General features: G+C 43.3%; 2 protein-coding genes across 8 annotated transcripts in view; both read left to right on the top strand.

Moving 5' to 3' along the window:
• The window catches only part of LOC118367065 (mitogen-activated protein kinase kinase kinase 20-like), a 54,350-nt gene extending 50,288 nt beyond the window's left edge, over positions 1 to 4,062 (top strand). For all 6 annotated transcript variants that reach the window (XM_035750063.2, XM_035750061.2, XM_035750062.2 and 3 more), the window contains 4 exons: positions 1,497 to 1,613; positions 1,892 to 1,966; positions 2,221 to 2,374; positions 2,518 to 4,062. In XM_035750063.2, the coding sequence (XP_035605956.1) occupies positions 1,497 to 1,613; positions 1,892 to 1,966; positions 2,221 to 2,374; positions 2,518 to 3,224 (1,053 nt within the window). In that variant the 3' untranslated portion in view covers positions 3,225 to 4,062. The remainder of the gene's footprint in view (positions 1 to 1,496; positions 1,614 to 1,891; positions 1,967 to 2,220; positions 2,375 to 2,517) is intronic.
• Positions 3,991 to 7,545, top strand: LOC118367066 (cell division cycle-associated protein 7). 2 transcript variants are annotated; one of them, XM_035750067.2, is made up of 10 exons: positions 3,991 to 4,131; positions 4,841 to 4,966; positions 5,077 to 5,196; positions 5,316 to 5,531; positions 5,628 to 5,702; positions 5,841 to 6,029; positions 6,161 to 6,295; positions 6,393 to 6,542; positions 6,640 to 6,776; positions 6,871 to 7,545. In XM_035750067.2, the coding sequence occupies exons 1-10, from the start codon at positions 4,111 to 4,113 to the stop codon at positions 6,899 to 6,901; spliced, it is 1,200 nt and encodes a 399-aa protein (XP_035605960.1). In that variant the 5' UTR covers positions 3,991 to 4,110; the 3' UTR covers positions 6,902 to 7,545. The 2 variants fall into 2 exon arrangements, with proteins under 2 accessions (XP_035605960.1, XP_035605959.1); XM_035750066.2 differs by having other exon boundaries at positions 3,992 to 4,131; positions 4,838 to 4,966.
• Positions 7,546 to 13,081: the final 5,536 nt, after the last annotated feature.

Here is a 13,081-nt window from a genome sequence, read left to right as displayed (position 1 = left end):
GTTCGGCGGGGCTGAAACGAGCCTGCTAATTGCCTCCCATTTCTTCTGACATGTGGTGCTTTAGTGGGTAGAAAACACAGCAGGGAGAAGGAAACAGGAGGCTGAGAAAATGAGAGCTAATTATTTTCCCCTGCCTGGTGTCAGGTTCTGTGTCAGCCTTGTTTTTACAAACTGGAAGGTTTTTTTGCACTAAATAAAACAAACCCGCACTGCTTTTTTTCCCGCCTCTCTTTGCTGGCGGTGTCATGGTAGCAGCTGCACTTCTCAAAGACAAAATGAGGGCCTGCGATTGTGCGGCCACCATCTGACAACCACTGAGGGTCCCCTACTAATGAGGATATCACCGCGCAGCCAAGAGAAAGGTGCTGAATTATGTATGAGTTGTCATTAGAGCAGACGTACTCCGGTCTTGGGCATCATTATCAGACATTGTTTCTGCTGGAGTGATTAGACCAGCGTGGACCTGGGGGCCCTGGTGCGACTGGCCAGGGCCGACACAGGGCCGCTGCCTGGTGTGTCTCGGAGCCAGAGCCTTCCTCACACTTGCTCCCCCTTTGAGCCCCGGCCAGCCCCTGGGGACGGTGCAGGAGTGGGCTGAGGCTCCTCAGACGAGTGTGTTAGTGGCACTTCTTTGATGTCTTCTTCTGTGATCCTTCCACACAATAGATTGGTCCACACCGTGAACCCTGTGTGGTTAAGCAGTGACCTGTGGCTTCATGGCTGGCTTTTGGGGATGGCAAAATCATTACTGCTTTGTCAGCATGCAATATTCAGAAGGAGTATGGCGTTGGGGTTTGATCAGATAGGTATTTCCTAGTGAGGATTTGATCCCTATGTCCATTGAGCAGAAAATATTGAAATACTGAGTTTACTTTCAGCTAACTGGAATAATATTAGCATTACACTGTATTTTTTTCACAAAAAAATAGCACCATGTGTCAAGATTCTGCAAACCATATCCACTACAGGAAATAATACTAGATATCCACCATAGCAACTTATGTTTACCCCTGAAGTAAAATAAATGTCTTTGCAAGCATAGGTTGTTAATATTCTCATTATTATTATTCATGTTTGACCACTTGTTAGGTCATCCTTCATGCTATGATAATTCAAGAGACATGCCATCCTCTGTGATTCTGAGAGCACATCAAAAAAGAAAAGTGTGGGGAAGGCACTCAATATTCAAACATTATGTCTTAATTGAACGTAACTCACACAGGATACTAGGTGAAAGCAGAATTCAAATCTAAAAGTATAACATAACTTGTGCTTCTGTCAAATTTGATCAGAATTTCACATACATTCACATTACAGAAATGTTCAGTTCTAAGGAACTACCTCTAGGCTGTGCTGTTGGTTTAGGAAAAAATGAAGTTAGGTTCTCAACTGACAGGAGTTCTATTTTATATATTTTTTTGCAGAAAGCAACAGTTTGGAGCCAGCCATGGATAAATAAATATACTGTAAAACCTACAATCTCTCTTTTTTTTTAGGACTGCAAATGGAAAATGTACATGGAACTTGACGGAGATGAAGTTGCAATAACGTACATCAAGGATGTGACCTTTGATGCCAACAGACAGGATGTGGATGTCCTGAAGATGACCAAGGTGTGATCATAAGCATTACGCCACGCCATGTGCTGAAAGGGCATCCGGACTTAAAATCAACAGTCACTTGTCCTTTACATTTCTTTGTTGGCGGTTTTTATGACCATTGAAAGAGCGTACCCTTTTGCTAAATGTTATGACATTTAAAGTCCCTCTTTGTATCTCAAGATAAATGTAATTATTCCTTGAATTGATGTCATTGCAGTGTTGAAGATGCACAGTGCTAGCTAGCTTATGCATGATGATTAATTACCATTTATCAAACTATTTCCTTGCAGCCCCCATTTGTGATGGACAAATGGGTAGTTGGACTACGGGACAATCAGGTTGTTGACTGCATTGTTAATTATGAGGTGAGTCATTCAAAACATGTCCTATAGGGAGACAGTCCTACAATGACCTAACCATTGCACTACATAGGCCTACACTACACCACCTTTAGGCTAGTCATTACCAATAATAAGAATTCTACCGTAAAATGTAGGTTCACAGTGTACCGTTATGGTACGCTTAAAAAAAAATACATTGAATTTAATTTGACGTGTAAATGTGATCTGATGTTTAAAATCGCCTACAGTGATTGTTGTGTCCCTACACTTGCCACTAGAATGATGTGAGATCACCAAGGTCTACGCGATATAGCCATGCAGTGATGTGGAACCCCACCAGTGGACGAGATGAGATCAAGACTGTGGAGCTGCTGATAGAAACAACCCAGTTGAACATAGAAGGGAACCCCAGAAGCAGATCAGACTCAAAAGGTCAACTTTCCTTTCTATTGTGCTTTAGATGCAGATTTCATTGACACGTGGTGCATTTAAAGCTGTCTTAAAAACAGAATGAACAAATGTATGAGCACTTCTATGTAGCCGATCCTACCAGTGGATGTTCTTTCTTGTTCCAGATGTGGATCCCAGATGGATGTACAATCTGAGACAGAGGCAGTTGAAGAACCAGTCAGCAGCAGAGCAGCATGGTGCCCGGACCCCCACCGGTGGCTCAGAGACCTGCACCCTGTCTCAGTTCCTGTCTGCGTATGGAGACCAGGCCTCTTCCTACGCTGCAGCAGTGCGGAGGTCTCCCAACCACAGCTCCCTCTCTCCCTGGTGCTCCCGCAGCTCATCCCCCACCACCGGCCTGTCCACCATGCTCTCCCCCCTCTACCTGGGGTCAAAGGGCAGCAGCCCCTCCAGCACCACCTCAGAGAGCGCATTGGAGCGTGAACGCCCGCTCAGTGCTGGGGCAGTGCAAGGTTACCGCAGGCACAGCAGCTACTTTAAAAACTCATTGACTGTGACAGGGGGCCACAACAAAGGTGCATGGTCCAATACAAGGGGAAACTTCACACAGAATAAGTCTAGCAGAACCTCACAGCAAACAGGGAGGCCTCGGTCCCATAGTTACAGTGTAGTAGCTCAGAACCGGCCCAGGGTGATACCGGGCATATCACCAGCGGTGGAAAACCCGAGTACAGAGCAAGAGGGGGCTAAAGTCAGTGAGGGGGGATGGATCAAAGTGGAGCGCCAGAAAAGGTTACCGCGACAGGACAATAAACAGGTCAGAGGAAGACCGAGGAGAGGGGGTAGAGGTGGCTGTAGTGTTCGAAGCTGAGGATCATTTGCTGTTTGAAACTGTTTACATGTCTGAATAGACTGGACAGCAGGTTTACTTTGAAAATTATCCTTCACACTACTTCAAAAATATACATTTTTAAACGTTCTCTCGAGGGATCTTTTTAGGAGTCATTTGAGCTTGTGAGAATTGTGATTTAGGGAATGCACACAATTCAGTCTTTTACGGCTGAATTCTGAATTGTACTGTATGCACTCAAATATATTCTATATTTAACATGTAAGCCTACATATAATGTGTAGTTGTATATGTGAACTGTTTTATATAAGGCTATTGTAAATTGTATTGACTACATTGTTGTAATATTTCTATTTATGAGAGGTAATTGTGCCTTTTATTACAATATAGAAAAGTTAATGTACGTAATATATGTTTTATATAGGTTTTAACTATATGTAGGGTTTAAAAAAAAGAAACATATATGAAGTTCATACGCTTCTCTTATTATCCAAGAACACGACCACCACACCTGGTGGCAAGGACGCGGGAGTTTTTCTATAAACCCGCCCCTTTATGCACAGTTCTACGCTATGATTTCGCGCCAGGGCGTAGCACTTGAAAGGTTACACGTTTGTGGATCAGTATATGACATAATATTTTCAAATATTTGTAAAATAAAAATGTGTTGAAGAGCCGTATTTAAAAATATATATGTTTGCTAATTTGTTGTCGCAGATTTGTGTGTTATATTTTCCTTTTAGCTCTTATTAAAAAAAAAAGTTTATATACCTTTTAGGACATTTTCCTGCGCGGGAAATTTCTCTGCCCCATCTGCAAGTGTTTCTCTGCATTCATTAAAGGACTGAAGAAGCGTGAACACGAGTTTAGATTTACTTTCTTTGCAAAAAACTTTAAAGAAAACAAAATGAGTCCATCTCGCTCTAGGGTAAGGAATGTATAATTACATATAATAGCTATATCAAAGTTACAGGGTACTTCTAGATAGCTGCAGAGAATGATAGCTACCTACAATTCTCATGTGGTAAACGTGTAGCTAGCTAACGTTAACTTTTCTATTTTCTTGCTCACATTTTAGTCACGCTGTTGCAGACTGCCTGCAGTCTCGTTTGAGTTGCAATGCAACCGTTGCTTCAAATCAAGTATCCTGCTTCGCTAACTAGCTACCATGTGTGAATCTAAACAGTTAAAAAATATATATTAAGTAACGTTAACTAGTTATGTTTTTAATCAACCATTTCAGTGGCTACTAACTAGTTACACCACAGATTTGGCTATTCAGATTCATATTTTATCCTGACAAGTTTTGTCATTTCAAATGTTGGTTGTATCCTAAATCAACGTGAGTGAATCTTACTTGGCTACTGTAGCTAGCAACTCCCTTTTCTATAGCTAACTTCATTGACCTTGTAAGATCCATTTGTGTTAGCTAACGTAGAGCTATATCACGGCTAACTTACCTTGTGGTGTCCAGAATGAATCTTGCAGTCATACCCCTACCACCATATGTATTGCTGCTTCTCTCCCTGTCTAGGTGGGCAGCAGTGTACAGGCAGTTTCTAAAACCAATAGTACTCACAGTGTTTGTCTATGGTCATTCAGTTTTTCCTAACTTTTTCCGCTTGTCGCACCAGCAGGCCCCCCAGCCTCCTTCCACCAGGATGAGTTTGCGGAGCTTCCGTAACGTGCCCATGGAGACATCCTCTTCCTCCTCAGATGACAGCTGTGATAGTTTTGGCTCGGACGGTGGCTTTGCCAACACGGTAAGCCGAATTGTTACGTTTCCACCCAGTTAGAATGAATGTTTTACCATATTCACTCATTTGAATGAGTTCGTTGTTAATGAAACTGAAGTGTGTTTTACTTTGTGCAGAAAAGTAGCTTCAGAGAAGCTAAGAAGGTGGCGGAGAGAGCCAAGGTGTTTGAGGCTAGCTCGGAGGAAGAGTCTCTCACTGGGTTCGAGAATGCTTTCAGCAGTAAAATGAGTGCCATGGTGATTATTTCAATTTAAAAAATATAAAAACATGTTCTTGATATTACCAGCATAATTTTATTACACAATGGTGGCTACTATAAACAATAACCTTTCAGAATGTTGCTTGTGCGTTTCAGAGAGTGGACTCTGACTCTGAGGAGTCGTTGGGGCCTCGGCGGAAGGGCCGTCGGTCCCAGACCCTGAAGGTGGCCATGAAGTTCCCCACCAGGAGGGCCACCCAGAAGACCACTGCAGCAGAGCCCTCTAAACAGCCCAAAAGAGAGTCTGACTCCAAGGAGGGAGGCAACTTCATGGACAAGAGAGCGCTTAACATTAAGGAGAACAAAGCAATGGTAGGACGGGCTCATTCACAGGAGTCATTCTGGCAGTTGCCTGCTGAGTGACATTTGAGTGCTCATTTTTTTTTTTTTAATATATATTTTGTTTAGCTTGCAAAGCTGATGGCAGAACTCAACAAAATACCTGGCTTCCCCAGAAGATCATCTCTGCCTATGATGAATACGGTAAGTGGGTCAAGATGGAGGATGAGGCTGTACTATAAAACGCATATCAGGAAACCGAAGATTTGACTATTGATGTCTAGCTACCATGTTTTTGTTTTTTTACTGTATTTGATTGGGGTATGTTTTAATTTCCTCTAGCCTCGCCGTGCCCCCCGCCAGTCTCTGGGAGCCTCAGGACCCCGTAGGAGGAACCCTGAACGCACCTCTCGGCCCCACACTCGCTCCCGCACCCTGGTGGACGGCCCCCCCAGCCCTCCTCCAGAGGAAGAGGAGGACAAGTTCAACCTGGTGCGCAGGAGCCGCTACTATGAGGAGGTGGATGAGGCGGTGAGTGGCTAACCCATACCCTTGTTGTAAAGTTAAATATTTTGATGTTTCCTGATCTGTTCGTTCAACAATAGTGAATCTGACTCCAGGAATTGCCAGTTCGGTTGATATATTTGTGAATGTGTTTATAGAAGGCACCTCATCGGCGTAACTACAGCTCAGGGCTAGCTATTCCTCATGTGGTGCGGCCTGTGGAGGACATCTCCCAGGTGGAGCTGGATCTGATCGCCAACAACGTGCGGGAGAAGGTGTACAACAGCTCCACTGTAAGTTCCCATTCTCCTACAGTGGTTGTCAAACGCAAGGTTTCACATTCGTACTGCCATGTTCAGCAAATTCACCCCTCTGATTTGCTTGACCTAGGGATCCACTTGCCACCAGTGCCGCCAGAAGACGATCGACACCAAGACCAACTGCCGTAACCCGGAGTGTGTGGGGGTGAGGGGTCAGTTCTGTGGCCCATGTCTCCGTAACCGCTACGGAGAGGAGGTCCGAGATGCCCTGCTGGATCCTGTAAGTACTGCACTGTTCTACTCCCGAGCCGTCAAACGGTGACTCATTCTTTCGACTGTTGTGCAGCCTTGGTTGAACTCGCCTTGTTATGTTGCAGGAGTGGGAGTGTCCGACATGCAGAGGGATCTGCAACTGCAGCTTCTGTAGAGCCAGAGAGGGTCGCTGTGCCACTGGAGTCCTGGTCTACCTGGCTAAATACCACGGGTATGACAACGCCCATGCCTACTTAAAAAGGTAAATGTTCTTTCCGCTGAAGCACTTCAATCGTATACAGACTGTGATTGCTACTGTGTTGGGAAGTCAAACATGGCTCTTTCTCTCTCTGCAGCCTTAAAAAGGAAATGGACGAGAGCCAGTAAACCACGGAGGGCGTCACCTGATTCTGGACCTGACTGACAAACGTTGTGTTCAATATCTCTATATTCCATAATGCAAAACGGTTCATTCTTCTATTGTTCTTTTTTACATTGTTTTAAATGTATAAAGTTTTATCATCAATTACATGACGTAATTTGATGAGTCTTCCTCACTGTTTATACTGTTATGATGAATATCTTCAATGTTTATAGTTGTGTTTGCTTGTGATCTCACTTTTAACCTGCAAGTTGTTATAAACCCAAATATATATCAAATGTGTAAGGGCGAGTTGGGCTCTACGGTAATTGTACTCAAGATTCGTACATTTTTCTGTAAGAAAATGAGCTTTTCACTTCAATAAGGCTTATCTGCTGTTTTAGTCTCAGCTGTTGGAAAGTAAAAACTGTTGTCACGGTTACTCTTGACTATTTGGTAGTCTGTCACTGTCCCACAATGCCCCTCGGGTGGAGAGGACACAGTGAGCCATTGGAACCCCCCCCCCCGGGCTGAGAGGAACTGTGATATCTGACAGTGCCTGGTTATATCCTTCATTAGATAACTGTCACTAATGGTGTGGAAACAATTAGCAGTGTCTAATGGGAATCTCATACCTGTAAATCAATTCTATTAAAGCACTTTCTCGCTCTCCTCGTTCTCTCCTTTCATTTTCCAGCTATATGTTTTACAGTGCAAATAGTAATGTTCTCGGTTGTCACTCAAGTAGCAAAGAAGTTATTGCCTGTATTTTCTCTTCAGTAGTGTGGTACCACACAGGAAATGTGCGGTGACTCTTTGGTGGTTCATTGCTATTAAGCCTTTGAAAATGTACTGCATTTGACCTGCACCGTCTCCAGTGAGCATGCTCTCATTAACACTGACACTTTACATTTTGACATTTCAGTCAATGCTTGAGTGTGTTCGGCGAAAGACTTTCTCTTATTACAGGAGTAGCTACTCTAATTCGGAGTGCGCTGCTTTGTTTAATATTTGGAAACCAGTTGGAAGCTTGTCCTGCTGGGTTACGAAAGGATACATGTTTGGTCACAAGTTTGTAGTCTATTGCCTTCTGTCATATGCAGTAGAAAATGGCTCTGGCTTGCGTTGACATTGGAAAAATCTTGGAGGCCGTTTCACATAAACCGATCAAGGCACGCCACAGATTTGGTCTGAATAGCATCCTCAGTTTATAAACGTAGACATCTGGAGATGTGCAAAGAAAGAAGCAAGTTTTACTGCTTTAAACAGTTCTCCACAAATCCATACAGTGATGCTGTGTTTAGGTCATCATCTCTGTTCCCTACATTTACATTTTCATATTTTTTGGGTCATATTTTTCTCCCCCAGAAACAAATCTTTAAAAATCTATTATTAGCATAATAAAGATGCACTTGAAAATACTGGTATTAAATACCAATGATCATCCACTTTGAGGTGATGAATATTTAGGGAAATAATTGTTTACGACGTGCAAGCATTGAGCTGATCTGGTAATCAGGCTATGAAATACAATATTTATTCATTAGAGCGGATTTAATGAGGCCTTGCGGCGCTAATTATGAAAACCAGTGTAGCAGTAAATGAGTAGCGCACGGTGGTGGGCTGTCGGGTACCTGTAAGGAGGGAATGGGGGTTGAAGTGCCCTGAGTGCCATGCCACATTGAGCAACACAGAGCCACAGCCCTTCCTTGGTCCTGTCTGTCCAGACCCCAGCACTACATCACTTTATCTGAAGACCGCACACAGATGGGCCCTCAGCCCCCACAATGCCCTCTTCTGCCAGGGCTGGAGGAATTAGAGTAGTAATGATGACAATCACGTTACATGAATAATGATAGTGATATGGTGCTGGTTGAACTGCATAGCTATTATCATGCAGGTTTTCAGATTGCATAAAGGATTTTTCATGCATGTTTTTTTTCTTCAGTTTAATTGATTGATATTTTCATTATGGCTGCAGGGTTGCAAAATTGCTTTTACTTTCCTAGGTGGCTAGTGACTGTTGTGAAGCCAGAGGAATAACAGCTGAATAAATGGAACACACAATTCATGATCACGACGGGATCTGTAGGTCAAAATCAACAGATGAATTACAATGTAGATTGCATCTGTCAGATCTCTGCAATAAACACCCTTTTCAGCTCACTGCCATGGAACGCCGTAACTAGATTGTCATGTCATGTTCCATGTTAGGAGCCACTGTAAGGCCTGGATCACACAAGCACAAAAATAACGGCAGGAGAGCCCATTCAGGGGGACTAAGATGTCTTCAGTACTCTCTTTTCTGTGATTTCTTGTGCATGTGGACAGAAGTTTCTAGATAATACCCCCCTCCCACCAGACCTCTGTGTCCTGGAGACTGTCGAGAGAGTGTGCCGCTGTTGAGGAACAGCAGCGAGTGACTCTTGGGTGGCAGGAGACTTATGACATGTATCTTACCACCGACTCCAGACTGTGAGCAAATGGAAACAGCAGCTTGGTCCAGGTGTCAGGGACATTATCCAAGAAAAAAAGGCTGCCTGCAGTTGCTCCATCTCTGAGGAAATTGCCAACTCACCCTAACAAAGGAAGGCATAAGTGCACTCGCTGCCGCCTTCAAAGAACGCGTGACAAAATGACGTTATAAATACAGAATTCTTCACAGAGGGGGGGGGGAAAACACATCATACAACTGAACTTGTCAATCCTGTTATTTTTGCATGCTTCCTTAATGCTAACTTGTTGAGGAGCATATGTTCAATATCCTAAATAGTCTAATTGTCTGATTATTTGGATATTTCAGGTATAAGTGATACATTTGAAAGGGAATTTCTGAAGGGTAACAAGGTTATTAATCTCCCATAGCTAGGCTATAGGATTCAATACACTACCTCTACTAAACTCAGATTTTTTTTTTACGTCCTCTCACTGTCAACTGTGTTTATTTTCAGCAAACTTAACGTGTAAATATTTGTATGAACATAAGATTCAACAACTGAAACATAAAATGAACACGTTCCACAGACATGTGACTAACAGAAATGGAATGATGTGTCCCTGAACAAAGGGGGGGTCAAAATCAAAAGTAACAGTCAGTATCTGGTGTGGCCATCAGCTGCATTAATTAAGTACCACAGTGCATCTCCTCCTCATGGACTGCTCCAAGTTTGCCAGTTCTTGCTGTGAGATGTTACCCCACTCATCCACCAAGGCACCTGCAAGTTCCTGGACATTTCTGGGGGGGATGGCCCTAGCCCTCACCCTCCGATCCAACAGGTCCCAGACGTGCTCAATGGGATTGAGATCCAGGCTCTTCCCTGGCCATGGCAGAAAACTGCCATTCCTGTTCAGGTGTTTTTACACTCGGTCTGCCACTGCGAGGACGATCAGCTGTCCTCATGCCTCCTTGCAGCATGCCTAAGGCACGTTCACACAGATGAGCAGGGACCCTGGGCATCTTTCTTTTGGTGTTTTTCAGAGTCAGTAGAAAGGCCTCTTTAGTGTCCTAAGTGTTCATAACTGTGACCTTAATTGCCTATCGTCTGTAAGCTGTTCGTGTCTTAACGACCATTCCACAGGTGCATGTTCATTAATTGTTTATGGTTCATTGAACACGCATGGTAAACGGTGTTTAAACCCTTTACAATGGGGTTTAAACACTGTTTACTATTATCTTTGAAAGACAGGGTCCTGAAAATGGGACGTTTCTTTTTTTGCTGAGTTTATAAGTGATACATCTGAAAGGGAATTTCTGAAGGGTAACAAGGTCATTAATCTCCCATAGCTAGGCTATGAGTCAATGCACTACCTCTACTACATTCACCTTTGACCCTCTCCTCACCACAGCAACCCTAACTGCTCTGTGATCACACATGTACCACCGTAGTCAAACACAAATGATCATTGGTGGTCAGTGCTGCATGCTCCACACTCTTGACCATACATACATACCTGATTTTGGGCAGTTTGGACAGACATGGCTTCTCACACCATCACCAGATTTTGAATGCTTGTTTTCTATCTTATCACCTCATCTGATGGAAGATACCCAATACGCTGTTCCTGAAGGGGGAGCTCCAATACAGGCAACTCTGTTCACTGCCTCATCTTGACAGCTGCAACTTTCAGTGACTCTTCCACAGAGTTGGTGGAGAAACAGAAGCATCTTATCAATGAGGTTGTGGTAATGGTTTCACCCGCAACTACAGGAAATTGACAGATACATTTGTCTTTAGTCAACGAGAGTAGTACTTTCACAGATGTGTCGCCAATCCATGTAGGCTAAGTACATACTGTAGCTAGCATAGTGCTTAATTTAGAGTGCCATTTCATTACTGTAGCTTATTCCCCCCCGAGAGACTGATTTAGGAGGGACTTGAGGAGAACAAGAGAGCTGAGGAGGAGGAGGACTAGTCTGGGTTCTTTGTCCCTCACTCTGTCCCACTAGTGAGGGCTTCACACAGGCAGGGCCTAGAGCTGGGACCTGAGAGGGTGATGACATTGTCAGTGCGCACAGCCTTGTGAAAGTTCTCATTAAATTTGTGAGTAGCAATAGGGAGATGAGGGGAGTCCAGCATGCCACTATGTCCCGATCAGAGGGAGTAGCTAATTATGATGTAGGGAAGTGCTGGGCCGTAATGTGTAAATCTAATCTTACCTTAAATGAGAACTGGTACATTGGATTGATTGAATTGAGATCATACATTACGAAAGGAGCATGGAAGGAGCTTACCACCGTGAGTTGGTGGTGCTCCCGTGCTCCAGTGCTTCATTAATTTACTTAATTAACTGTCTCCTCCAGAGCCTACAACACACAATTCATTGCTGGTCATGAATCGAGAGCACTGGCAAAATGGACAGCAATATCAGATACAGTTAATAATAATAATAATAATAATATATGCCATTTAGCTGACGCTTTTATCCAAAGCGACTTACAGTCATGTGTGCATACATACAGTTGAAGTTAGAAGTTTACATACACCTTAGCCAAATACATTTCAACTCAGTCTTTCACAATTCCTGACATCTAATCCTAGTAAATATTCCCTGTCTTCGGTCAGTTAGGATCACCACTTTATTTTAAGAATGTGAAATGTCAGAATAACAGTAGAGAGAATGACTTACTTCAGCTTTTATTTCTTTCATCACATTCCCAGTGGGTCAGAAGTTTACATACACTCAATTAGTATTTGGTAGCGTTGCCTTTAAAATGTTTAACTTGGGATAAACGTTTCGTGTAGCCTTCCACAAGCTTCTCACAATAAGTTGGGTGAATTTTGGCCCATTCCTCCTGACAGAGCTGGTGTAACTGAGTCAGGTTTGCAGGCCTCCTTGCTCGCACACGCTTTTTCAGTTCTGCCCACACATTTTCTATGGGATTGAGGTCAGGGCTTTGTGATAGTCCAACCAATACCTTGGACTTTGTTGTCCTTAAGCCATTTTGCAAGTATGCTTGGGGTCTTTGTCCATTCGGAAGACCCATTTGCAACCAAGCTTTAACTCCCTGACTGATGTCTTGAGATGTTGCTTCAATATATCCACGTAATTTTCCATCCCCATGATGCCCCTTTTTCCTCCAAACATAACGATGGTCATTATGGCCAAACAGTTCTATTTTGTTTCATCAGACCAGAGGACATTTCTCCAAAAACTATGATCTTTGTCCCCATATGCAGTTGCAAACCGTAGTCTCTTTTTTTTAATGGCGGTTTTGGAGCAGTGGCTTCTTCCTTGCTGAGCGGCCTTTCGGGTTATGTCGATATAGGACTTGTTTTACTGTGGATATAGATACTTTTGTACCTATTTCCTCCAGCATCTTCACACAGTCTTTTGCTGTTGTTCTGGGATTGATTTGCACTTTTCACACCAAAGTACGTTCATCACTAGGAGACAGAACGCATCTCCTTCCTGAGCGGTATGATGGCTGCGTGGTCCCATGGTGTTTATACTTGCGTACTATTGTTTGTACAGATGAACGTGGTACCTTCAGGCGTTTGGAAATTTTTCCCAAGGATGATCCAGACTTGTGGAGGTCTACAATTATTTTTCTGAGGTCTTGGCTGATTTCTTTTGATTTTCCCATGATGTCAAGCAAATCGACACTGAGTTTGAAGGTCGGCCTTGAAATACATCCACAGGTACACCTCCAATTGACTCAAATTATGTCAATTAGCCTATCAAAAGCTTCTAAGGCATTGACATCA

Source organism: Oncorhynchus keta, chromosome 34, assembly GCF_023373465.1.
Source record: "Oncorhynchus keta strain PuntledgeMale-10-30-2019 chromosome 34, Oket_V2, whole genome shotgun sequence".
NCBI lineage: Eukaryota > Metazoa > Chordata > Actinopteri > Salmoniformes > Salmonidae > Oncorhynchus > Oncorhynchus keta.
The sequence above is the reverse complement of the archived record's forward strand: the minus strand, read 5'-3'. Positions and strand labels throughout refer to the sequence as shown.

Bases quoted from the DNA above. Each gene is read 5' to 3' on its own strand.
- LOC118367066 (XM_035750066.2), top strand. From the start codon at position 4,111: ATGAGTCCATCTCGCTCTAGG. The intron at 4,132-4,837 runs GTAAGGAATGTA...TTGTCGCACCAG, and splicing joins TGAGTCCATCTCGCTCTAGG to CAGGCCCCCCAGCCTCCTTC. The intron at 6,030-6,160 runs GTGAGTGGCTAA...ATGTGTTTATAG, and splicing joins ATGAGGAGGTGGATGAGGCG to AAGGCACCTCATCGGCGTAA.